The sequence below is a fragment of the Platichthys flesus genome, chromosome 23 (assembly GCF_949316205.1).
Source record: "Platichthys flesus chromosome 23, fPlaFle2.1, whole genome shotgun sequence".
NCBI classification, from domain to species: Eukaryota; Metazoa; Chordata; class Actinopteri; order Pleuronectiformes; family Pleuronectidae; genus Platichthys; species Platichthys flesus.
Window position 1 is genome coordinate 16,863,953 of NC_084967.1, and position 25,240 is coordinate 16,889,192.

A 25,240-nucleotide genomic window follows, 5' to 3' on the forward strand; every position below is an offset into this window, starting at 1 on the left:
GTTCGGCAGCTTCTGGAGGTATGAGACCGAGTCAGAGACGCTGGGGTCAAAGGGCGATGCTATTGATGCTAAGCTAACACTAAATAATGCTAATGTGATGTGAAAGTAGTTAAAAGTCACTTTCACACCAAGTCTGTGCTAACAAGGTGCAAGACATTTCAAAATAAAAGTCCCATAGCTAAAAAGAGAAAGTTCTTGGGCTTCATGTATTTGTGTGTGTGTGTGTGTGTTTCAGGTATGGAGCCAAGTGGGAGAGCAGCTTCCTGTGTCGACTCAGCGGCTTCCTGTGTGTGTTTGCTTCTCAGACGAGTCTCTTCCTGCTCACGGTCGCAGCTCTGGAGCGTTGCGTGGCCGCCGGCGCACAAAGACACAAAACCGATGACGGCAGCAGTGAGTGGCGTTGTTGGTTGTGACCGCAAACATTGTGACCCTCAATATACATGTGTACAGATTCTGGAGCTGAGTCTGAATAAAGGTTTATAACTGATTTGATTTGTAAACTTCCTCTTCTCTGCTCAGGTCGCTCCTCGTCTCCGTTCTCCGTGCGTCTCTCTGTCTTCCTGTGTTTCCTGTTGGGCTTGGCCGTCACGCTGCCCCCCCTGGTGGCCGGACACAGTAGCACCTCCCTCTGTTTGCCGCTGCCTTTCTCCTCCTCCTCCTCCTCCTCCTCCTCTTCCCTGGCCCTGTCCGTCTCCCTGGTGCTCCTCGACTCGTTGTGTTTCCTCGTCATGACGCTCGCCTACACTCACCTCTACTGTCGGGCCAACAAAGCTCCGCCCACCTCGGAGGAAGAGGCGGCGCTGACCCGACACGTGGCCTGGCTGCTCTTCTCCGACTGCCTCCTCTACCTCCCTGTGGCCTTCCTCTCCTTCTCCTCTCTGCTGCACCTCCCCGCCGCCGGGCCCGACGTGGCGAAGGGCGTTCTGCTGCTGGTGGCGCCGCTGCCGGCCTGCGTCAACCCGCTGCTCTACCTCCTGTTCAACCCCATCGCCAGGGAGGAGCTCAGGGCGCTGGCCAAACGCATCTGCAGAGCAAGGCATCAGCGAGGAGGAGGAGGAGGAGGAGGAGGAGGAGGAGGAGGAGGAGGAGGAGGAGGAGGAGGAGGAGGAGGAGGAGGAGGACGAAGGTCGACGACTGTAACAATGGATTCAACGTGTGACGAGGACGCAGAGAAACAGTCATGTGACTCGACTCAGGCGCTGGTGGCGCTCGGAGGCCCGAAGGAGGACGAGGAGGGGGGGAGAGGGAGGATGAAGAGCGAGACACAACGTTCTGTGGCGTTTGTTGTTCAACGTCACTAGACTCTCACACACACAAACAGACACAAACACACACACACACACACACACTGACTGTGGCAGCACATGTAGCAGGACGAGGACGAGTGAAAGAAAAAAACAAACGTTTCCTGTAACGTCAAACTAAGATGATCAAAAACTAAAAGAGCTTCATTAGCTTCTGCTCATCTCTGATTGGCCAGTTCTGGATCCCATGGGAGAAGACACACACACACACACACACACACACACACACACCCTGACTTTACAGCATTGTGTCACCAAACATTCACCAAATGTTTAAGCAAATGCTGTTTACAACGTGTGTGTGTGTGTGTGTTTGTGTGTGTGTGTGTTTGTGTGTGTGTCCGTGTGTGTGTGTGTTTGTGTGTGTGTCTGTGTGTGTGCAGCTGAGATGTTTTTGCGAGTGTGTGTCAGAGCTGCAGCGTCGGTGCGACTTCTGACACGGAGTTGAAACTGAAAACAGGAACCTGAAGCTCATGTTCAGAAAAAACAACGGATCCTTTTCAAATTATCACTTTTATTTATTTCATCGACGAATGAAGTAAAAACATCTTCAAAGTTTGTAAACAGCCGAAATGAAATGAAACTAAAATGATATGATTTAGGGATCAAACTTTTGTTTTCAGCCGGTTTTGACGTGTCGATGATTCATGTTGTAAACGACTGTGACAATCTGAGGCTCTGTCTCATGTTGACGACGAAGGTTCTCAACCTCTTCTTCAAATGTGTTGTTTTCATTAATAACTGTAAAAAGATTTCACTGAACTTCCTGAAATTGTTGCATGAACGTTGTCATCATCCGCATTCCGTCAAAGTGTCGACTCGATGTGAGGAAACAGACGTTGACCTGAAGAAGCTCTCAGAGACATCTCATGTTTGAAAAAAGAAACTTGTGAATTTATATTTGTATAAACACATAAATTATGTTGTGGTTTTAATTTGTAACGGTTCAATTCAAATTGTTGACATGCAAATCGTGGGGGCGGAGTTTCTGCAGCAACTAGAAAAAATAAATGTTTGAATGTGTGCGACAGTTTAACTTTCGCACTTTTTGTGATCGGCACTTTAAATCAAAAACAACAACACAAGCTTTGGTTGAAATGTTGTGTTGTAAATTCTGTTGTAGTAGTTTGTAAAGACTTGATGTAACTGCACCGAGCTGTCGTCTGTTTGTGTAGATTTCATCACTTAACTGATCTCAGTTCAGCTTCACTCTTCAGCTGCAGCTGGTTGTGTCTGTGACTCTCAGTCAGTTGTTCTCTCCGGAGATGGAACCAGAGTCACACAGAACAGACGCTCGGGGAGAGAAGCGTGTTCACACTCGCACATCAGACTCACTTCATCCAGCTGCTGCTTTCAGGTGAAGGTATCTCAGTGCTGATCTCAGTTCAGCAGTGAAGAGAAGAGGACCAGGGATGGAACCCTGAGGGACACCTTTCTTCATTGAACCACTATAGCTCCTCAGATGTTTCAGGTACGTGAGTCAGTGACTGTTTCTCTCTCAGTGAAGTCCAGCCGCTGGTTTAAAGGTTAAAGATTAAATCCTGTTTCTTTACAGTCGAGAGGTTGAAGACGAACCAACATCTGTCTCCAGATGTGGAACGAGGCCTCAGTGTTGACTTCTGTTTCCATTATTTGTGATCGGTCAGCAAACAACGTTCACGTGAATATTGACATCAGACGACAACCGAACGTGAACATCAACATTCTTATTATCGGTTTATCTTTTCTCAGTCCAAACAAATTTTATTAAAAAAGAATCATCACTTTAGAAAACAGACACAAAGCTGAGGAAACAACCTCGTCTGATAGTTTCTGTTATGATTCATCATCATCATCCCACTCCTCCTCCTCCTCCTCATCATCTTCATCATCAGTCTGAGTCTGAATCCACAAACTGCTGTGACTCATCGGGACTGAAAAAGGTTTGAACTTGATCGATTACACACTGAGTTAAACTCGTCGTTCTGCATCATCTCACTGAAACACTGGAGCGACCTTTACTTTGACACGTCAGACACACAAACCCGGAGCTGTGAAGGATCATCATTTGACAAAGATAACACAACCGCTGATGGAACCTTTCACACGTCGCATCACGTTTCCACCTGTTCACAGGGACGAGCCTCAGGTGTCTCACTTCCTGTTCCTGTTTGAGGACTTCCTGTTCCTTCACCCATGAGTCACAGAGGATCAAACTGTCAATCATCATCGCTCTGTGGATATTTATTCTCTGAACGCTGCTTTATTCTTTCTATAAAAAATTGTTCGTTCAACTTTTTTGTGTCTTCGGCACAAAAGAACAAAACCAAGTCGATGTGAGTCACTCTGAGTTCATCCTAAAACAATCGCACAATTACCCAGAAGACACCGGGACGGCCTCTGACTCACTAATGTGGTGGTAAAGTTATTGAACATTAATAATCCTCTTGAAGCTTCTTCAACAAGTTTGACTTCAAAACCTCAGAAATGAAAGCAAATTATTATGAGATTAAAATGTTCATGGATTAAAAGTTCTTTGTTTAGATTTACAGAAACCTTTTCTGATGTTGGAATTATTATAATTATTTTATCGGCTGCCATAAGGCTGTTTAATACCGTTGTCTTGGTATTAATCTGTCTCCATATTATTATGGTTATATTTGATGTATGTTCATGTTTAACACTATATTTCTTCTTTTTGATCAAAATGTACATTTAGTCCGCTTTAAATATTCTTTAGCTTTTATAATGTTAAGAAAAGTGATATATGAATAAAGTTTTTTTTATCATTTTCCGTGATGTGTTGTGAAGATAAAGGGGAGGAGCTTGTTTGTCAGACTTGTGGATCAGAATAAATATTTTATATTTGTCTGCGACACGTTTCCTCTCAAAGTGAATGAAACACACTGAGCTTGTGTCTCTGCTGCCACCTGCTGGCACGGACCTGGAAATACATCACAGTGAGAACAAAGAGGCAAAAGGATGATTTATGAAAACATAAATATATTAATTCATTTAAATCATATTTGCCCTCATGACTGAGTTAAGTAATGAGTCGGAGTTATTTTTAAATTACAAATTTTAAATAAGTTAATGCAACAAAACAATCATGTGGTTTATTAAACTGCTTTTAAAGAAGTTTAAAAGAGGAAACTGTCTCGTCTGCTCGTGTATAGAGATAACAACATTTGTGTGTGTCTGTGTGTGTGTGTATGTGTGTGTCCTTTGAGATGACTGCCTGGTTTATGTACATACACACACACACACACACACATTTACACACACACTTACACTTACACACACACACACACACACACACACACACACACACGTTCACACACACACACACACACACACACACACACCCAGGGTACGCCTGTGTCAGGTGTGTGAACGTCTTTTAGTGTTTTCCTGTTCAAAGGTCAAAGTCCAGCTGACGGACGCAGACGATTCACAGACGCCACAAACAACAAGAGGTTTTATCTCAGGAGAAGTTTCTGTGGAGTCGGATCTGAACCGGAGTCGATCCTCGGACACGTCGGTGGGAACCGTCAGGATCTGGAGTCGGACTCCTCATGGATTATACCTGAGGACGAGCTGCTCCATAACTCCCAGAGAGCCGCGGCCCAGCGGCGGCCATCTTGGAGAGAGACACAGGTGTGTTTGAGCTGCTGTTTGCTGTTTGCTCAAATCAGATCTTCATTTCATCTCAGCTTTGATTTTCCAAGTGAATTTAGAGAAACACGTTGGAAACAATAATAAAACTTCATCCATGATAATGAAACCGGGACAGAAGAATCCACATCTGAACCTAATATGTTTTTATATAATGAATATAATGAGTGTTTAATATGTTTTAATGTGTTTATGTAAACTAACAACCTGTCATTGTCATAGGAAACCGAATCTAGTTAATTTTCTTTAAAAACTATTTTCTGTTTCAGTTCATAACAGAAACAAAATGAAGAGAGTGAAGAAAAATACAATTTCTGAAAATATAGAGAAAGTTATTCTGTCAGATTTAATGTTGATTCTTTTCTATCCATTAAGTTCATTGAATTTATTTCCTCAAGTTCAGTGAACTTCACATTTTCAAACATCAATATCAAACAATTCTTTTTAAAGCTCATTTAAAGTTGAACAAACTAATTGTTTTACACTATTTTATGTTTTATTTTGATAAAACCTCACGTTTATTAATCTTCTGCATTAGTGCAACAATCTGTTTAATCCTGAACTTTAATCTGAATCCAGCTGCAGAGGAAACAATGAATATTAATAAAGTAAAAGGATGAATCTTTGTATCACAGCTTTAAAATGTAAAAGATTTGTTTAAATAAAACTTGAACACATTGAACAGAATGTAAAGTCTGACTCATTCCCCTGAAATCAAAGTATTGGCCATAAGCAGTAATTAACCATATATCTATAAAGGGAATTGTAAAACTCTTTTTAATGGGGCAGAGGTCACTGGTGACATGAGGCCAAAGTTTTAACCTTGAACTCTGCGTCATTATCAGATTTGACGTTATTTCAACATCGTGAATCTTTTTTCCTCGTTTCACCTTCAACCTGGACAAACAGCTGATAGAGACGGAAACACCTCATTTATCTGAACAACAGCTTTTACTCAAGTTCTCTGAAGACGTTTGTTCATGTTTGTGTTTGTCCCCTCAGCAGCTCCTCCAGCGGACCCCCCCCCCCCCCCCCTCCTGATCCGGCCCTGCTCCCCAGGCTCGGGGCCCCCTGCTGGGCGGCATGGAGCCCGGTGCGGGTCGGTTGCCCCTGCAGGTGCTGGGGGAGAACGAGGCGCTGCAGCAGTTCTTCAGTGGTGAGACTTCATCATCAGCTCATTTCACAGATTCTCTTTTATGAACAAGATTCATTTTTAATTTATGATTTGATTTGATGAACATTTAGAATCTGAGAGTTTCAGGACGAGCCGAGTGGCCCCCTCCCTCTCCTGTGACCGATTCAAATAAAGATTCATTTGAACGTGTGTGTGTGTGTGTGTGTGTGTGTGTGCAGATCAGGATGTGAGTGGTGTGTTGGACAGCTCTGTGGCAGTGGACACCAGCATCCTGGAGCAGTACCTCGGAAACGACTTGGATCCCAGCAACTTGTACGATTCTGCCCCTGAAGCTCCTCCCACATCTTTCAGCGAGTTCCGATCTTTAAAGTACAGAAATATAGTAAATCTCGTTCACACCTTTGTGTTGACTTTGTGTGTTTGTTGTGGCTCGATCGCCCCACAGAGAGTAAAGCTTCTGCTCCTGGACACACATTGTGTTATATAACACAGAAAAAGCAGCATTGAACTGGTTGGTTATCAGCTGATGGTTGTTAATACACAACAGAAAGCTCCAGATCCTCATGAACCACCTCAAACACACTATTAACACAAACACACAGAGCCAGGACAAACTGGAAATCACAACACAATCGTCACTTCAAACGTTCATTGATTCAATTCATGTTCAATGACGTATAATAGTTATATTATGCTTCATATCATCACTACTCTACACACTATATGTTTCTGAGCACCGTCTTTTGTCCAGTTGTGTTCACTTATCGTGTCTTTTGTGTGTTTCTTTTCCCAGCATGCTCCCTGAGTCTCCTCCCGACTCCAGCTCCGAGGCCTGTTCACCGGCTCAGAGGCCAGGTACCGGCCTCACGCTCTTCAGTCACCAAATCTTCTGATCTTGAATATGTTTAGACTTTGATCGTTTGTTGTCATTAATATATTGAACTTTTGTAAACACCAGACTTCCATCCCGAGGCGCCCCATTGGTCGAACCAGCCCTCGACCCAGCAGGCGTTTCATCTCAGCAGCCAATCCACTGCGTCTTCGTCCTGCTGCTTTAAGGACCGTGGCCCCGCCCCCGGGCATCACGACCAGCTGACCTATGATCAGCGTCACAGTTTCGGCCTCACTAACACTTACATCAAGTCTGGGCCTCCGCCCGTCCCCCCCGCCGCCCCCGCTCACCTGCACCAGCTCAGCCACCACTCACCTGAACACATACGCTACCTGAGTCCAGAGGGCTGCCCGCAGGTGTACACCCCCCCCACACCTCCCTCTCCCTCCCTCCCTTCCTCCCACAGATATGCTGCCCCTCGCACCGGCCCGGGTGGGGTCCCACATCCAACCACACCTGCTTCCACCTGTGGGTCAGGCTCCGCCCCCAAGCTGCACGCCCAGTAAGCAGATCTCTGACTCTGTCTTATCAAATCAAATCAAATCAAATCAAATCAAACTTTATTATTTATTATTTTTCTTTATATCGTCAACATTTAAATAACTTTCTGTGATAAGAGCAAACTTAGACGCTGAAGCAACAGCCCAAGTTCCTGTTGCTGAACTATTAAACTAATAATAATAAATAATGACTTTATAAACTGAACAGCTGAGTGTCGGGGGTGCAGCAGTTCATAATGTATCTCAGATCATGTTCAGTAAACTTTGACTTTGATTCAGGAAGTCAGCAGAGCCCATGAAGGTAGGTGGGCCAGCCTACAGGTAAAACCATCAAGATCCTGGAAACCATTAAAACCATTATAACCTTCCTGCTGATTCTGGATCAACTTCAGCCAGACGAGCTCTGATATTGGATATATATAAGTCAAAGTCCGATCTGATCCAGGATCAGCTGGACGGAGATGAGAGGAAGTGTTGAGGTTGCTGGTCATCCATCACTTGGATAACTCGTCTTCTGAATAATGACATGTCTTTCTCAAGCTCCCCAGAGAGTAAAAAGAGGAGGAGATCTGAGTGTGAGGAGACGCCGTCGGGAATCGAACCTTCCAGCAGTGATGCTGACGGCTCTTGTGGTGCCAGTGCAGGAAGTGGCACCGGTGGATTTGGATTTAATCTGGGCCTTCTCACCTGGGAGCAGTACCGACCGGGACAGTGGAGCACTCTGTACAGCAGCAGCTACCAGACACTGTGAGTACAGGAAGCAGCTCTAACATCTGGACCTGTTGAGGGATCTGGAGGAAGAGTGTTGAACACACAACATCATCTCAGCTACAATGGTTGTGCGTTGTTTCCAGGTCTCCTCCCGCCTTCCACGTTGACGCAGATAAAGGCTTCAACTACTCTGCAGCTGACGAGGCCTTCATCTGCCAGAAGAAGAACCACTTCCAGGTCACGGTTCACATCGGTGTGGCCGCGGAGCCCCAGTACGTCAGAACCCCCAACGAGACCCGGGAGGTCGACCACTTCCAGATACGACTGTTCGGAGTGAAGGTGGGAGGAGAACTCTCAAATCACCTGGGCTAGCTTAGCATTAGCACAGAACACAGGGAGAACTTGCTATCCTAGCGCGGGAGGACGTTTTGACCCACAACTGTTTGTACAGTAAAAGTTAAATATCAGTTGTTCTTCTGTTGTGTACTTGCAGCTGGAGTCTCCGAGCCACCAGGTGACCATCGAGCAGTCGCAGCCCGATCGCAGTAAGAAGCCGTTCCACCCGGTCAGGTAGGTGACGGATGTAAAGTCCCTACATGCACCAGCAACCAGTCGCACCAGCAACCAGTCGCACCAGCAACCAGTCGCACCAGCAACCAGTCGCACCACTAGTACAGATTTCATTTGGAAACTTTTCCAACCCAGACCTCAGACTGGTGCAGTCCTGGATTTATGTCAATGAAAACTTTAGGGAAGAAACTTTGGTTACATTCAATCTATGTTGATAGGGTGTGTGTGTGTGTGTGTGTGTGTGTAGGGGGGGCGGGGGGGATCTATGACGTCTGTCTGCATGGACAGTAAAAACTTTATGGACGATTGCAAAAAGTGGAGCAAAACACTAAGTTAGAATTATGATGTGTAAAATGTTTCTGGTTCATTATGAAACTGTGTGAGGAGGAATGAGAACACGTCATGTAGATACTGAACAGTGACCTGGGGACATGGAGCCGGAGCCATCTGTATTATAATGTCTTTTTTTTATTAATAAAGTGAAAACTGTCAGTTGAATAAAGTAGTAAAAATAGAAAAAGTAAATCATCTATTGAAGAAGGCTTTCTGAACCTCCAGGGTGAAGCTTCCCGACGGAGAGGTCACGAAGGTCACGCTGGGCCGGCTGCACTTCGCCGAGACGACGTCGAACAACATGAGGAAGAAAGGGAAACCGAACCCGGACCAGAGGTGAGTTCGATTCCCACTGGATGGGCTGCAGGCCGTTAGCAGCATGCTACGTGCTACATGCTAACTGCTCGGTCTCCAGGTTCTTCCAGATGGTGGTCGGCCTGTTCGCCGCCGTGGGCGATGACAGCTTCCTGCTGACGGCGCTGGTGTCCGAGAGGATCATCGTCAGGGTAACAACACCGAACCTGTCAATCAAAAGCTCCTGACATGAAGCTGAGTGTAAGAGTCGTCTTCCCCCCGCAGGCCTCGAACCCCGGGCAGTTCGAGATGGACGGGGACGCCCTGTGGCAGCGCGGGGGGGCGGTGCAGGACGCCGTGGTGTGTCAGGGTCGAGTCGGCATCAACACGGACTCCCCCGACGAGGCGCTGGTGGTCTGTGGAAACGCGAAGGTGATGGGAACCATCATGCAGCCGTCGGACTCACGCGTCAAGTTCAACATCCAGGAGGTGAGACCACTCCTCCCAGTTTAGAACCATTTCAACACTTCACCAAATGTTGACTGTGGAACTTGTTTTCTCAGGTGGACTCGGAGCAGCAGCTGAAGAGAATCACTCAGATGAGAATCGTGGAGTTTGATTATAAACCAGAGTTTGCATCAACGATGGGGATGGACCACACCCACCAGACCGGTAACATCATTAGAGAGATAGATAGATAGATTACTTTATTCATCCCGAGGGGAAATTAAGTCGTCATAGCAGCCGGTACATTTGAATACAATAAATACAATACAATAGCATAAAATATAAAATATAAAATATAAAATATAAAATATAAAATATAAAATATAAAATATAAAATATAAAATATTGCGGTAGAAAGAATAAAAACAGAAACACAAGATAAATAGGTAGATAAGGTGCAGTGGCAGATGATGGTAATAGTACTGATGATATGATGGTGATGTTATTGTTAGACAGTATATAAAAAATTACAATGAGGAATCTCTCATTTAGTAACACACCAGGGGGGAGGGGAATGTTCAACAATAATTAAATGATAATGATATAATTGATAATGCAGGTATAATAGCTCAGGAGGTGAAGCAGCTGCTGCCGGACGCAGTGAAGGAGGTCGGAGACGTCACCTGCACCGATGGAGAGATGATTCACAACTTCCTGATGGTGGACAAGGTACTTCCCTTCCTTCACTTCCTTCCTTCTTCACTTCCTTCCTTCTTTGCCATCTTGTTTCCTTACATCCTTCCTTACTTCCTTCCTCACTTCCACACTTGCTTACCTCTCTGTTCCTCCTGCAGGAGCAGATCTTCATGGAGAATGTCGGGGCGGTGCAGCAGCTCTCGAAACTCACCGACAACCTGGAGGTCCGGATCAACGACCTGGAGGTCTGGAACCGGCGCCTGGCGAAGCTGAAGAGCCTGACGGGCAGCCTGCGCTCCACAGGGTGACTCCTCCTTCATCTGTTCTGTGACTTCACCAAGCAGTTCATCTGTTTATCCTCCAGGATGTTGATGGAGGATAAAAAGAAGAAAAACACAATTAAATAAAAATGTCTTTTCAAAGGAAAGATATTTAAAAAACGAACAGAAAACAAATGTTAAAAACATTGATCTCCTGAAAACATCCGAGTGAATCTTATAACTCTGAAGGCAGAACAACATAAACACCATGGAAAAGTACTGTGAAGTGTGTGTGTGTGCGTGTGTGCGTGTGTGTGTGTGCGAGTTGCGCAACACTCATGTTATCAGTGCATTAACACAAATCATAGTTCAAGGACGTCCGGGGTTTTGAAGGCTACTGTGTGAAGCAGATCAAGTGTCACTGTAAAACAGACGTAAGAGTCGAAGTTACAGGAAACTGAGCTGTTGTTTCACCTGTGGATTGGTGAGAGGTATTATGGGAAATGTAGGCAACAGCTCAATGTAACCGGGAGCAGGAAAATAGTTTAATTATGTTAAAACTCGTAATAAGTTAAAGTGTTGTCGTACTCAGACAGGAGACAGGAAGTGAACTCTAGACCTCCTCTGTGTGAGTCGGTCTATAGCAGCTCGTGATCTCGTGTGTTTCCTCCGACAGGAAACTCAGCAGCGTGTCGTCCACGTCGGGCGCCGAGCCGTGTAAGAGCGTGAAGGTGGAGACGGAGCGACGGGGTCAGAAGGTCGTCCGCTGTCTGCAGCACCGAGTGGTTCAGGCCGGCGTGGTCAGCCTCATCGCCACCGTGACCTTCTGGTGAGTCCCCCCCCCCGTGTCCACTGCAGAGAAGAAACCCTGTGCAATGAAGGAGGAACATTCACATTTGATGTGTGTGTGTGTGTGTGTGTCTGCAGCATCATCTCCTTCACGGTTCTGTACGTGCTGAGTATGAAGCAGAAGGACTTTGACGCGTTTCCTGGAAACAGGTAAACAAGCAAACTGATGCTGAGTAACTTCACGTCACTATTAACTGTCTCTCTTTAAGAAACAATAAATACTGTAAATAACCCCCAAGAGTCAGAGAACGGCTGGTGAACATGTGGGAGCGTTTAGCATCTAAACAACATGTTAACTGACGTGTTCCTGACGTGTTCCTGACGTGTTCCTGACGTGTTCCTGTTGCTGCTTCACATGAGAAACACAAACTGGATCTCATGTCTGAAAACGATGAATCCGTGATGAACCATCGTCTCGCTCTGAAACTTGACATGTTTTGTATTTATTTGTGTTAATGTGTTTCCCTTCCTGTGACGTTGTGTTGCTGACGGTTGTTTGTGTGTCTTAGTAACGGCAGCACGGCTCTGCAGACGACAGCCTGGAGCAGCACAGGTGAAGCTCCACCCCCGACTTCACACTGATGCTACACACAGGACGCCACATGTTCATGTTCATATCCTCTGAATCATCATCATGCTTCATGTCTTCCAGTCTCGCCCAGCGGCCCCCCCGGCCACTGGCCCCCAGACGTGGACTTCTGTGACCTGTTGTACTGCGATGAGGTGTACTGCTGCCCCTCACCACCGGAGGGCAGCACTGGATTCAACATCACTGAATCAGGTGGAGCAGGAAAACCAGATGTGACAAGTGAGGACAAGTCGACGCCTAAAATATTAAATATTAAACACACGATTCACGATTTAATGTTTTTTGTATTATCTGTCCGGCAGGAAAACGGTATCACGAGCTGGAAGGTGTCACAGACTGTGAGTGTCCTGCTGCACATCCTTCAACCTAAAGAATCACACAGATTGTGAATTAGATGAATATGAAGAAGCCGACTCTGTGGTTATAGATTCACTGTAGAGAACTGACTGCTGCCCCCTGGTGGCCTCGGTGGTTTGATGATTAAGTCTCTGTTCTTCACTCTGTGCCTCCGTCAGGGAGAAACACCACCATCCACTCCTTCCTGATCAAAGAGAACCAGCAGCTGATCGACAGTAAATACTGTTTCAGAGACGACTGTGGGTACGTGAAGGAACCAGCCAATCATCTAACAGCAATATGAAGAGCAATGTTTAAACCTGTTTGTAAAATAACAGACTCTATATGTTTCACTTTTATCCTGAAATGTATGAAAGAAAAAAATTCTGCAACAAATATTTGTTTATACCAGAATATTTGTATTTATTTTGTTTTAATTTCTGGATGAACTCACTGTTTCCTTCAGTCCAGGCAGATTCATCTACAGAGTTCCCATCAGCCCCTTTGTCCCAGTCAACATGAGAATGACTCTGATCATGAAGTAAGAAATTAAACCAAGACAATAAACTTCAAATATGAATTTCATAACTAAGACATTGGATTCTTTATTGTTATGTATGTTTTTGGTTTAGACGGAGATTACACACAGTGGAGGAGGTGGCAACTGATACAAATGTTCATACAATTCAAATTTTGTTTATTTTGATTTATAATGTGAAATAAATCATCCCCAAAAACTTGCTGCTGTTTGCAAGATATGTGAAGTGAATCTAAAGTAGTGTGTCTGTGTGTAGTTCTACAGAGCTGCTGGTGGTCTATCTGTGCTCGTTTGATGAGTCTGCAGCCTGCTCGGCTCTGCAGGATAAGAACACGGTCACAGGAAGCAGATACCCGACCAACTCTCAGGTAACAAAGATGAGCAGCAGTCGACTGATCCTGGATTCAATCTGAAATCCACTGGTTAGCGAAATGGTAGAAAAGCCTTTTTGTGATCATGTGATTTCCGTGTCAGTGTCTCTGGACATGTTCTGGATCTTGTCCTGCAGCCTCCTGGTGAAATGTGTGTAACATGTCAGAGTGAGTCCATGTGAGGAACCAGCAGGACAATGTGTGGAAGCTTCCCAGAGAGCGAGTGGACATGTGGATGAGGTTTCTAACTCGTGACGTGAAAAGAACACAAACATCTCAGGATGAAGAAGAGGAGCCGGACACGTAGAAGACGAAGACGTCAACTTGGAAACACGAGGAGAATCCAGATCTTTTGTGAAAACTGCTCGTGTGTGTTGTGTTGTCACTGAGGTTCCAGTCAACTGACTGGTCACCATGACAGTTAATAATGCAGGAAGAGTGGGGGGAGCGTGATGAATAATGGACGAGTGGCAGCGTCTCCTTCACGTTAATCACGGCTGCTCTCACTCGTCCAGGACATGGACACCGACCACTCAGGGACACACACGTTGACGCACCGAACAAGACACATCACAGAAACACGTTTTCTCGAGAGCAGAAATCATCCAACAGTTAAACTTTGTATTCTTTGTCTTTGGTTGAACCATCACATCGGAACCAGGACGATCAATCAAGAGGGAAACTCCTCGTAGTGATTTTGCTGTTGAAGATAAAGTGTGTTTTGTGTGTTTGTGCAGGGAGAACACGAGTGGCCTCTCCACGTGGCTCGACTCTACCACAGCTCGTATCACTTCCGCTCCACCGTCGCCGTAAGAAACTGAAAAACACATTTTTCTCCTGATGTGACGACTTTGATAATAATCACGACCTCTGTGTTCCTCCAGGGTCAGGCCGACTGCAGTACCGACCATCACTTCGCGGGGGCGCTCTTCACCGACTACATCTTCCACTTTTTCAGACACTGCACAACACACATTGAAAGACAGATTCCTCACAATGTCACACTTTAATATATTTAATACAAGTACATGAAATATTCTCACAAGATGATTATCAGAGAAATTGTTTTTTAAAACATGCAAATGTTTTTTGGCTGAAATAATAAACTATCACTGCAAAGGGATTTTAGATTTTACAATATTTCCTCTTATGATCTGTAATTTACGTTAATGTTCAGCAAGTCGAGAACACCATGGAGATTAAAGTGATGAAAAGTTTAGGTCAAAGTTTCTGTCATCAACATCCAGACATCAGTGACAAATCAAAGATTTGTATTCACCTTAAATAATGTTAATTAAATAATTAGACAAAGTTTTGTGAAGCGTGTTTTTTAGTTAGTAAAATGTTTGTGGGATTTTTTGCAAAGTACTTTTGTTTGTCATTCTTCTGGGAGATCACATGTATAATAAATAATGTGAATTCTGAGATTAATCTCTGAATTGAAAGAAAACTAAGAGAACGAAGTCTTGTCTGAATAAAACCTGCATTTTGATCTGGAGTGTAAATTTGTCATTTTGATCAACTTTTTACTTCATTCTTATAAATGAATGTCACAGACTCACAGGTTCACATTTAAAGAAATTTAAGAAAATGTTTCTTTTTTGGTAAGTTCTGAGGGTAAGGTTAGCATATCGCCCTGGTGGCCACCGGTCATATTGCAACTCTGAACCTGAAACTCAGTCAGTTGAATATTTACCAATCTGATTTCTGCAACAAGAAAATCAAAGAGCTAGTTTTATGTAGTTTTATGTCAACATGAGGAATCGACCATCATAACCTTGAGCTCACAGCGTATTTCTTTAATTTCAACACTTTGTTGATAGAAAAAGACCGGAGCCCCCTGGTGGGGAACTCCATATATACAACCTGATGTTTAACCACATCCTGAACTTGTCATTTTCATAAAGGTTTTAATTTATCTTTATTTCCTCTGCTTTACATTCACCACGAGAGCCGGTCGCCCGCTGAGGTCGGGGGATTGAAGCAGCTTCGACTCGTGCACCGACACAAACCCACTGAAACACACTGATGACTAATTCAGGTGGAGAAGGTGCAGCAGGAACACGACTAACGAGGTGTCTGAGACAAACGGCTCAGCTGCAGAGGAAGGTAAAGTTGCAGGAGGGTAACAAAACACACAAACACACACAGACACACAAAGCAGGAGGACGGAGATGGAAGCTCAGCACCACGTACGTATCGTCACATGTTGATTATTAATAATAACTCATTACTTTTCTTTTATCTGTAGTTGTTTCATTATTACTTAAATACATCGATGCTGTCGTTGCATAAAATAAGGGAAATTCAATTTTTTGACTTGGTGATTTTTAGGTTTTATTTCTTGTTGTTTTAATTCCATGTTTGTTCAACTGAAGAGTCATTGTTGACTTATTCTGGTCTCAATATTTGTATGTTAAAAGTTGAAAACATTTTCTTGACTTAAGAAAGTATTAGCTTATAAAATATCTGGTAATCTTTATAATTTGACATTTGACTGCCTCGTATCTCTTTGTGAAATGTCTGTGGGTGTTCCTGCTCCCCAGAGGATCAACCCTGTGGATTCTAATTAGCCAATGATCTTCCCTCTAATGACATCAAGTTATGGGCTGTTATGAATATCTGTGTGGGGGGGGGGGGGGGGGGGGCTGGAGGAGTTTATTCATATTGATTTATATACGTTTGCCAAATTGGAAATAACAAATTGAAAATCTGTAACAAAAGCAGCTTTAACTTTCTTCAGCTGCTAAGTATATGTATATATATGTACTCAGTTGTTGCTGTGTGTGTGTGTGTGTGTGTGTGTGTGTGTGTGTTTGTCTGTGTGTGTGTTTGGCTGTGTGTGGTGTCGCCTGTCAGCCTGAGGACTGACGGACAGATGTCTTCAGTCACCAGGGTAACTGTCATCGAGGGAAATTGTCCATCTCTCCTCTTACCAGCTTCCGTCTGTCTTCTGAGAACATGTAATTAACTGATACACTATCCTCTGTGTGTGTGTCTGTGTGTGTGTGTGTGTGTGTGTGTGTGTGTGTGTGTGTGTGTGTGTGTGTTGCAGTGCAGGATGGGAGCTCGACATCTCTCGCAGATTAAGGAGGAGTCAGACAGCAGAGAGCAAAGGTAAACGAACAATTGTGGAACTTTCACAAAATTCACCGAAGTTATTTATGTTTATTGATCTGTTTGTTGTCAACCGTTTTTTTAATGTAAACACAATATGATGATGGAAGTAAACAGTTGTAAGCTTAAGGTGAGCAATACCCTGGTGGTCACCTCAGGTGTTGCAAGGTGTTTTAACACAATCAAGAGGAATCACACGAGTGACGTCTATTTCACTGGAGCTTTAAGTCCAGAGAAGATATTGAGTTATTAACATTAAAATCATGAAGTCAGACGAGTTTACATCAGGTTGGAAAATCACGAGAATAAAATAAAAAGTTTACAACTGCAATAAAATGATCAACAAAATGGATCCAATTAAAAACTTTAATGGAAACGTTTCATCTGAGAGGAGCTGGAAACTCAATCTGTGGATCAATCTGATAAGGCTGTGTGTCTGTGTGTGTGTGTGTGTGTGTGTGTGTGTGTTTGTATGTGTAAGTGTGTGTGAGTGTGTTTGTGAAACCCTCCACCGAACCGTGACCTTGGCACATGGATACGTTTCTGTGATCAGACCCGACTGTAAACAAATCTGAATGGAAACTGGTTTACATGGAGGATCAGTGTGCCTGTGTGTGTGTGTGTGCGTGTGTGAGTGTGTGTGTGTGTGTGTGTGCAGCACACGAGCAGCTCGACAACATGATGAAGTGAAACATGAACTCATCACTCTCTCGTCCTCCGTCAGTTCCTGTTTCCTGCCTCCGATCGTCCAGCGGCGGCCAGGAGGGGGCGGAGCATGTGAACCAGGTGTGGACGCGGTGAGGAAACAGGAAGTGATGCGTCCGGCGGATCCGGCGTCTCCGTCTCTGTATGAGCAGCAGGAGGAGGTGCAGGAGAACAGGAGTCTGCTGGAGGAGGTGAATAATGAGATCACACCACTTGTGTCTACTGACCCTTTAAGATGGGGGGGGGGGGGGGGGGAACTGCGCCCTCTAGAGGTCGGTGAAACCTTTCCTTCTCTCCTGAGCAGGTCACTTCATCCACTACAGCTTGAGTGATAGAATTATTGACAATAAGAAAAAATAAGGTTGATTATAATACTATAAGTACAATTGGAATTAAAACTTTAGAGATTATTTTGTTGGAAACTCTTCTATAAATTTCGTGGAACTTTAAGCCCCAGGAACTTTTAAAAAGGTTCCTGCAGACGCTTGTTCACATTTCCACAATCGTCTCAAGACCCGATGACACGAGTCCAACTGATGTACGAGCAACCGACGGCTACAACAAGCTGTTCCACTCAAGTCCAGCAGGTGGCGGTAGTGCAGAAGACGATGTTACATAAACAGAGCAACGCAAGTGCAACAGGGAACATGGAGGAGATTTAAATCAAGCTGCCGTTGATCGGAAAAGAGACGAACTCGAGTAACAGAGCAAATTCCAAATAAAATATAAAAACCTGATTCCCAGAGTGTGTGTTCCTCAGCTGGGTTGTATAGAGGCGGAGCTTCGAGAAACTCTGCGTCTGGACGTCGAGCGGCAGCGAGAAGCCGAATTCCTCCGTCAACAGGAAAACAAGCAGATGTGGCAAAACCTCTGTTACCTGAGTCTGAGCCAGCGAGTGGCCAAGTACGCACAGACACACACACACACACACAGACACACACACAGACACACACGAACAGGCCGAAGCAGGGGCGTTGCTTCATGTCAGGATCTAACCCGGGGCCCTGAGCTGAACCTGTGATGATATGTTTGATTTGTGCGGCTGCTGATTCGTTGACGATGTCTTTGTGTTTCCTGTCGTCACCTCCCACAGACCCTGGGTCAGCAGCTACTTCAGGAAGTTTCCCATGCACATGTACTGTCTGCCCGTCCAGGCCGCCCGTCACAGAGGAAAGAGGCGGGGCCTGAACAAGAGGAAATGATGGCAGAAGATGAAAATATTTATGTTTTGATTGTTGCTTTTTTTACCTGAAAAATAAATTTGGTTGCCCCCCCCCATCCACCATCATTTACTGCTTTACGACTTTGATGCAGGGATTTGGTTTCACGCCCCCGTGTGGCTGCAGAAGGAACAGTCTAATAAACCAGGGACCACAGAAACATGTTCAACACGTGTGATACCTCAACTCAGCCACTAGGGGTCTGTGAAGTACTGTGGGATCATGGGAGATTTCTGGTGCTCGTCCTGGATCACAGGCTGCGCTGATCGTTTCCCAGAATGCATCATGAGAAGCGAGAATAGAAGCAACTCAACCCAAACTGCAGCAAACAAGCTCCTTTCTAAATTTAAAGATGCTCATTCAACATGTTATTTGTTTACCTCAGTATTAATACTTAGTATAACATTTACTGGAGGATGTCCCACCAGCTGATGTTGTTGTTGTTTGTTGTTCATCTTCAATCTCTGATAATGATGATGTAGAGGAAACCTGTCGAGCAGTGTCTGACAGCCTGTTTCTTTTCCAAATGATATATAGAATAATATATCTACAGTCCTGTATATAGTTCGCTCTATAGATTATGAATATGACTAGTCCTCTCTCTAGAAGACCCTATAAAGCGACCTAGGGACCAGTGCGTCTTTCTCAACAGCAGGTGGCAGTGCCGTGTTTTCCACGATCTGCAGTGAACGCAGCATCCCGTCAGTACGTCATCACGTCGCGCTCGTGCCCTGCCTCGCTCCTCCTCCTCTGAAGCTCAAACATCATCATGGTGAGTCCGCGTTTCCTCTCGAATCCGCTTCATTTAAACTCGTTCCTCTGTTTCCCGTCGTCTCTGCGTGTGTTTCGGACCCGGAGCCGCTCGACGCGCCCGGGCTGCGGCCGCGGCTCGTCCCGGGAGCCGCGCAGCCGGCGCCGCTTCCCCGGCCGGGAAGCACATGGGCGTCATGATGCGCTAGCGGCTAAGCTAGCTAAGCTAAGCGCAGACACGCAGCAGTTTGAGAAACCACGCACAGAATCCACGCAGCTGCGCGTGTTCTCCTGGAGCTGAATCTGAGCTGTGACGTTTCAAGTCGCGTCTTGTCTCAGTTTGAGCGGATCGCTGCTTCTCCTTCCTCTTAGCTAACTGTTAGCATGCTAGGTTAGCATGTCACCGGGGCTTTGTGACTGTCTCAGAGAACCTCCCTCACGCTCATGAATAAAAAGTCCGATGAAATATTACATATAAAGTGGCGTTTATATTCTCACGTGACCATCGAACGTCATCTGTAGATATTTTTTAACGTTTAAAATTAAATTCTTAAATTTAAACGTTAAAAGCTTCTCGAGGTTTCCAGCATCACAGGGGCGGGGCTCGGCCGCTGCTGCTTTCAACGCTGCTCGGAGAGAAAGAGTCCAACTGTTAAATATCAGCGTTTTGTGCGTTGATACTTTATCACATTAAATTTATATTAACTGCGTCACATCGACTTGTAGCTGCACCCAGATCTGCGCTAGAGATCCTCAGCGAGTCTGTTCATAACGGATTGTTTCATTGAAGATGCTGCTCTGCTCATTCAAATACATGTCCGGTTCATATGTTGAACATCTGTCACATTTGACAGATCCATCACACTGACTGGTTGATTAGTTGATGGGTTAATTGATTGATTGGTTAATTGATCCTTGTCTCTCTCTCTCTCTCTCTCTCTGCAGGCGTCCCTATCAATGGCCCCGGTCAACATCTTCAGACATGGAGCTGATGAAGAGAAAGCTGAAACTGCACGACTGGTGCGTGGGGTTCTATTCTGCTGTGAACTCCTTGAATTAATAAAATAATTATTTTATTAATGAATATTGAGATGACACTGAGCTTCTGTGATTTCTCCGCAGTCGTCTTTCGTCGGTGCCATTTCCATCGGCGACCTGGTGAAGAGCACTCTGGGCCCCAAGGGGATGGTGCGTCACTCAGATCTGACTTATTAATCTGACTTATTAAACCTTTTGATTCTAGTTTAAGTTTGAAAAAAGGCTAAATTATATAAATCCAAAAGTCTCTTGTTGTGCTTGAAAGTATAAAAGGTAGAATCTGTATCCAGCCTCCCTAAAGAAAGGATCTGTCTTATCGTTTCTCAGGATAAGATCTTGATGAGTGGATCGAAAGGCTCCGCGGTGACGGTGACCAATGACGGAGCCACGATCCTGAAAGCCATCGGAGTCGACAACCCTGCGGCCAAAGTGCTGGTTGGTGAGTGAAGAAGCTGAAGGTCTAACACAAGTGAAGATTAGATACCGACAAATTGACACTTCTATCGTGGTAAATAATCTGTGATGTCTCCGGCCACAGAATCCAAACAAACTGAGTTTATTATCACGTGACAGAAGAATCTCACATGAAACAAGTCAAACTGATAATAATCAACAACCAGAGACGTAGAGAAAAATAACATGGAGAGAAAAACTGATAAAAGAAACATGTGACACTGAGGATGTGGAAACCAGTCGCTCTGAATTAAATTGTTTGAAACGCTGGAACTCCTTGAAGAAGAGAAATGAGTTGTTCTCGGTTTGTGTTCAGACATGTCGAAGGTTCAGGACGATGAAGTCGGAGATGGAACCACGTCCGTCACCGTGCTGGCGGCCGAGCTGCTGAGGGTAACGAGCCCTCGTGTTGATTCTCCAGCTGACTTAAGATTTAAAGAGTCTGTTCACTGTTTCTGCTGAGAGGAAAGAAGTCGCTCTCTAACGCCACTGATCTCTCACAGGAGGCGGAGATCCTGATCGCCAAGAAGATTCACCCCCAGACCATCATCTCCGGCTGGAGGAAGGCGACCCAGGTGGCCAGAGAGGCCCTGAGGGACGCCGCCGTGGACCACAGGTGAGACGGCTCGGAGAGTCTGGACGGGAATCAAACCCCTCTGCTCGTGTGTCTAATCTTTGTCCTCCTCTCCTGCAGCAACGACCCGGCTCGTTTCCAGGAGGATCTGCTGAACATCGCCCGCACCACTCTGTCCTCCAAACTGCTGACTCACCACAAAAACCACTTCTCCCAGCTCGCCGTCGACGCTGTCATGAGGCTGAAAGGCTCCGGGAACCTGGAGGCCATCCACGTCATCAAGAAGCTGGGAGGCAGCCTCACCGACTCGTACCTGGATGAAGGTGAGGGCGCGGGACACGTGTCATCCCTCCCAACCCTGACCTGCTCTCTGATTGGTCGATGTAACGTCACATCTTTCTCGTCTGTCCAGGTTTCCTGTTGGACAAGAAGATCGGCGTGAACCAACCCAAGAGGATGGAGAACGTCAACATCCTGATCGCCAACACCGGCATGGACACCGACAAGATCAAGGTGCGATGCTTCCTCGGTCACAGATTCGTGAATGTAGCGTGGCGAACCTTCGGTGGAGTAGATCAGTAGCTTAGCTTTGTGTGAAGTTAAACTTTGTGTGTGTGTGTGTCAGGTCTTTGGCTCCAGGGTTCGCGTGGACTCGATTGCGAAGGTTGCAGATATCGAACTGGCAGAGAAGGAGAAGATGAAGGAGAAGGTCGACCGGATTCTGAAGCACGGAATCAACTGTTTCATCAACAGGTACGAGAACATTGAAATGACAACTACAGAGTAACGAGGATCCACAATTAAGTGTTTGATCATTTACTTTTATAGCAACATATCAATTTTATTGTTTTATTGAATTTCAATCGTTTTAATGTACATGGTCGTTAGCTGCTCCCCTGGACAGATCGTTTAGTTCTAGAAATGGAAGGGGAGAAATGACAGCAGTGAGTATCATCCACCAGGGGGCGTCATTGCTGACTTGTGTCTTGTGTTGCAGACAGTTGATCTATAACTACCCCGAGCAGCTGTTCGCTCAGGCCGGCATCATGGCCATCGAGCACGCAGACTTCTCTGGCGTGGAGCGCCTCGCGCTGGTCACCGGTACGTGATTCATTTCTTTCTTCTGTTCTATTCATAGATTTTGCTTTTCACATTCTACATCTTTCAACACAATCTATGAAGATTAATTTAGGGTTTCTTCTGCGCATGCATCACATAGTGGCAGAGAGATTGATTCATGATGTGTTGTATCACAACCTTATTCATCTGTGTGTGTGTGTAGGGGGGGAGATCACCTCCACCTTCGACCACCCTGAGCTGGTGAAGCTCGGTCACTGCAAGCTGATCGAGGAGGTGATGATCGGAGAGGACACACTCATCCACTTCTCTGGAGTCGCCATGGGTACACACACACACACACACACACACACTGACTGCAGTTGGAAGCATGATGCATGTTTACATCTCTGAGGCTCTGACTAATCCCCCCCGTCCTCAGGTGAGGCGTGCACCGTGGTCCTGCGAGGAGCGACTCAGCAGATCCTGGACGAGGCGGAGCGCTCTCTGCACGACGCTCTGTGTGTGTTGGCTCAGACCGTGAAGGAGCCGCGCACCGTCTACGGAGGAGGTACAGAGCCACATGTTTAACATCCTTTGTCCCTGCACGTACTCGCCACCGCTAACCTGACTCCTCCTCCATCAGGCTGCTCCGAGATGCTGATGGCCAAGGTGGTGTCTGACCTGGCCAACAGGACGCCAGGGAAGGAGGCGGTGGCCATGGAGTCGTTTGCCAAAGCTCTGATGATGGTACGTTCATGTCGGTTCTCTTTTATTCTGAAGGTGGAGCGGGGGGGGGGGGGGGGGGGGGGGGTTGACACAGAATCGTTGGATTTCAGCTTCGTTACAGGTTCAAACGTCACATGATGAGTTCAAAGACCCTCAGGAAGTTGGGTTACAAAACAAATTAGTGACTTCAGTCGAAACAAAATCTTTAAATTCTTATTTTTTTCTGCTCTGAAGAGATTCAGGAGAAACCGTCTGAAAAAAGAGTCGGCACCCGGACCGGTTTGATTTTGATGAAACTTATGAATAATCTGTTTCCCGCTCCAGCTGCCGACCATCATCGCTGACAACGCCGGCTACGACAGCGCCGACCTGGTGGCTCAGCTGAGAGCTGCTCACGTGGAGAACAAGAACCAGTTCGGACTGAGTGAGTCACACGGAACAAAAACACAAATATTAAGCTTCTCTGAGAAGCCTGTTTTTACATCTGATGAGTTGGGAACGTGTCACCGGAGGTTTTAACGTCACCCGACCCGTTTCTCTCCCTGCAGACATGTCTGAAGGCATCATTGGCAACATGGCGGAGCTCGGCATCACGGAGTCGTTCCAGGTGAAGCGTCAGGTGTTGCTGAGCGCGTCTGAGGCCGCGGAGATGATCCTGAGAGTCGACAACATCATCAAAGCTGCTCCCAGGTCAGTCACCACCACGGATACAACACGAAACCATGTGACTGTTAAATCTGCTCCCGACAGGAAATCACGTTCAGCTGCAGAGAATCATTAAAACAGCCTCGTGGCTGTTTTGTCTTTAAGTTTTGACATTTTGTTTTTGTCCTGATCGTAGATTAGCAATATGAAGTTTCATAAATTTGAAAATACAAGTTCCTCAGTCCTTAATTTTGTTTTTATTTATTTATAGGAAGAGAGTTCCCGACCATCACCCCTGCTAGAGGAGGAGAAAGATGAGGAAGAGCGAGGGGCATCGGTTTTGTTATTTATAACCTCTTTGTCGTTCAAATCAAAGAAACGCTCCGCTGGTCTTTTTTTCTCTGTCATTAAACTCACTGTGGATGCACTGCTAATGCTAGCTGGACTGAACGCTAACAGTGGATGAGTTCGTACAGTTTGTTTCTGATGCTAACATTAGCCGCAGTCGCAGCGCTCTGCTTGAGGCCAGCTGGGCTAACGTTAGCACAGTTAGCGTTTAGAAAGGAAGTTTGGACGTTGTTTTTGTTTACTGAAATAAATGAACCAATCATCCTCAGTGGTTTGTCTGTTTTCTTAAAGTTGTGGCTCCTGAGTGTTGAGCGTTTGAATCAAGTAACATCCACAAAATATAATAAATATCCAAATTCATACATAGTAAATAAATCAAAGCACTTTCCCCTCACCATGTTATCCACTAAATGACTTTTGCCATCCCACAATTCATTGCAAGAGCAGCTTTATAATTTGTTCATAATATATAATGTAAAAATAATACATAAGAACATTTCCATTCTAACTTCACCGCCATCAAAACTGATTCGATTTTAGTTTTGCATAATAAATACTGCACATCTTCAGCTGAGATCATTTATTCTGGAGCAACTTTTCTAATTTGTGAATTAAACAGATTCTAGTTTAAATCTCAGTTCATCTGAATGAAAACAGATGTTTTTTTTTGTTCCTCTGGATTTTTCCACCTCGTTGGGTCAAAGTGACCGAAACCTCTGAGTCAACACTGACCACACGATGAGTTCAGGGGAAATCAGAAGTTGTTGACCTGAGAGCAACTGACAGATTTGGTTTGTCAGTTACATTCGTGACTCAAGTGCTGTGAAACTTTTATTTTCGTCTTCACGAATCTGCATAAAGTTCACGAGAGGATAAAAATCAGAAACTTTTTAATAGCATGACAGCTTCCAGGAGGGAAGCTGGTTAATCTCTATCGCCCCCGATTGGCTGAAGTATGAGTTATACATTTGATTTGTTAAACGAGCTGAGCAGCATGATTGACAGCTGACACTTAGTAGTGATCGGTGAGGACCTCGATACTGGCTCCCCACCGGGTCACCACTGGGTCACCACTGCACAGAATCTAACCAGGACGTCAGAGATGATGTGGAGCCTCTTCAGGACT

General features: G+C 45.3%; 3 protein-coding genes and 1 long non-coding RNA gene across 5 annotated transcripts in view; 3 read left to right on the forward strand and 1 right to left on the reverse strand.

The window, feature by feature from the left end:
* The window catches only part of LOC133948803 (leucine-rich repeat-containing G-protein coupled receptor 5-like), a 20,524-nt gene extending 18,297 nt beyond the window's left edge, over window positions 1–2,227 (forward strand). Inside the window, exons 18-20 of the mRNA XM_062382824.1 lie at window positions 1–18; window positions 236–390; window positions 520–2,227. The exon at window positions 1–18 is cut by the window's left edge and continues 226 nt beyond it. Of these exons, the coding sequence (XP_062238808.1) occupies window positions 1–18; window positions 236–390; window positions 520–1,301 (955 nt within the window). The 3' untranslated portion in view covers window positions 1,302–2,227. The remainder of the gene's footprint in view (window positions 19–235; window positions 391–519) is intronic.
* A 2,480-nt stretch (window positions 2,228–4,707) lies between these two features.
* On the forward strand, window positions 4,708–14,971 carry LOC133949079 (myelin regulatory factor-like protein). 2 transcript variants are annotated; one of them, XM_062383233.1, is made up of 24 exons: window positions 4,708–4,940; window positions 5,961–6,114; window positions 6,312–6,462; window positions 6,887–6,948; window positions 7,052–7,487; window positions 8,026–8,232; window positions 8,340–8,535; window positions 8,690–8,766; window positions 9,325–9,435; window positions 9,515–9,605; window positions 9,679–9,882; window positions 9,957–10,065; window positions 10,460–10,569; window positions 10,695–10,840; window positions 11,473–11,625; window positions 11,724–11,795; window positions 12,155–12,198; window positions 12,298–12,453; window positions 12,537–12,572; window positions 12,750–12,834; window positions 13,037–13,111; window positions 13,365–13,476; window positions 14,217–14,288; window positions 14,364–14,971. In XM_062383233.1, the coding sequence occupies exons 2-24, from the start codon at window positions 6,042–6,044 to the stop codon at window positions 14,487–14,489; spliced, it is 2,904 nt and encodes a 967-aa protein (XP_062239217.1). In that variant the 5' UTR covers window positions 4,708–4,940; window positions 5,961–6,041; the 3' UTR covers window positions 14,490–14,971. The 2 variants fall into 2 exon arrangements, with proteins under 2 accessions (XP_062239217.1, XP_062239218.1); XM_062383234.1 differs by having other exon boundaries at window positions 6,312–6,405.
* Window positions 9,217–11,295, reverse strand: LOC133949080 (uncharacterized). The gene is made up of 2 exons (XR_009920121.1): window positions 10,676–11,295; window positions 9,217–9,974 (listed from the first exon to the last, which is right to left on the reverse strand). It is a non-coding gene; the product is annotated as an uncharacterized LOC133949080 (long non-coding RNA).
* A 4,186-nt stretch (window positions 14,972–19,157) lies between the features above and the next one.
* cct2 (chaperonin containing TCP1, subunit 2 (beta)) lies at window positions 19,158–24,378 on the forward strand. Its single transcript, XM_062382832.1, has 16 exons — window positions 19,158–19,293; window positions 20,217–20,291; window positions 20,394–20,459; window positions 20,637–20,748; window positions 21,079–21,155; window positions 21,266–21,378; window positions 21,457–21,659; window positions 21,749–21,849; window positions 21,962–22,089; window positions 22,334–22,437; window positions 22,619–22,738; window positions 22,835–22,963; window positions 23,039–23,142; window positions 23,446–23,545; window positions 23,670–23,811; window positions 24,038–24,378. Exons 1-16 carry the CDS (start codon window positions 19,291–19,293, stop codon window positions 24,066–24,068), a joined length of 1,608 nt encoding a protein of 535 aa, XP_062238816.1. The 5' UTR covers window positions 19,158–19,290; the 3' UTR covers window positions 24,069–24,378.
* The last annotated feature ends 862 nt before the right edge of the window (window positions 24,379–25,240 follow it).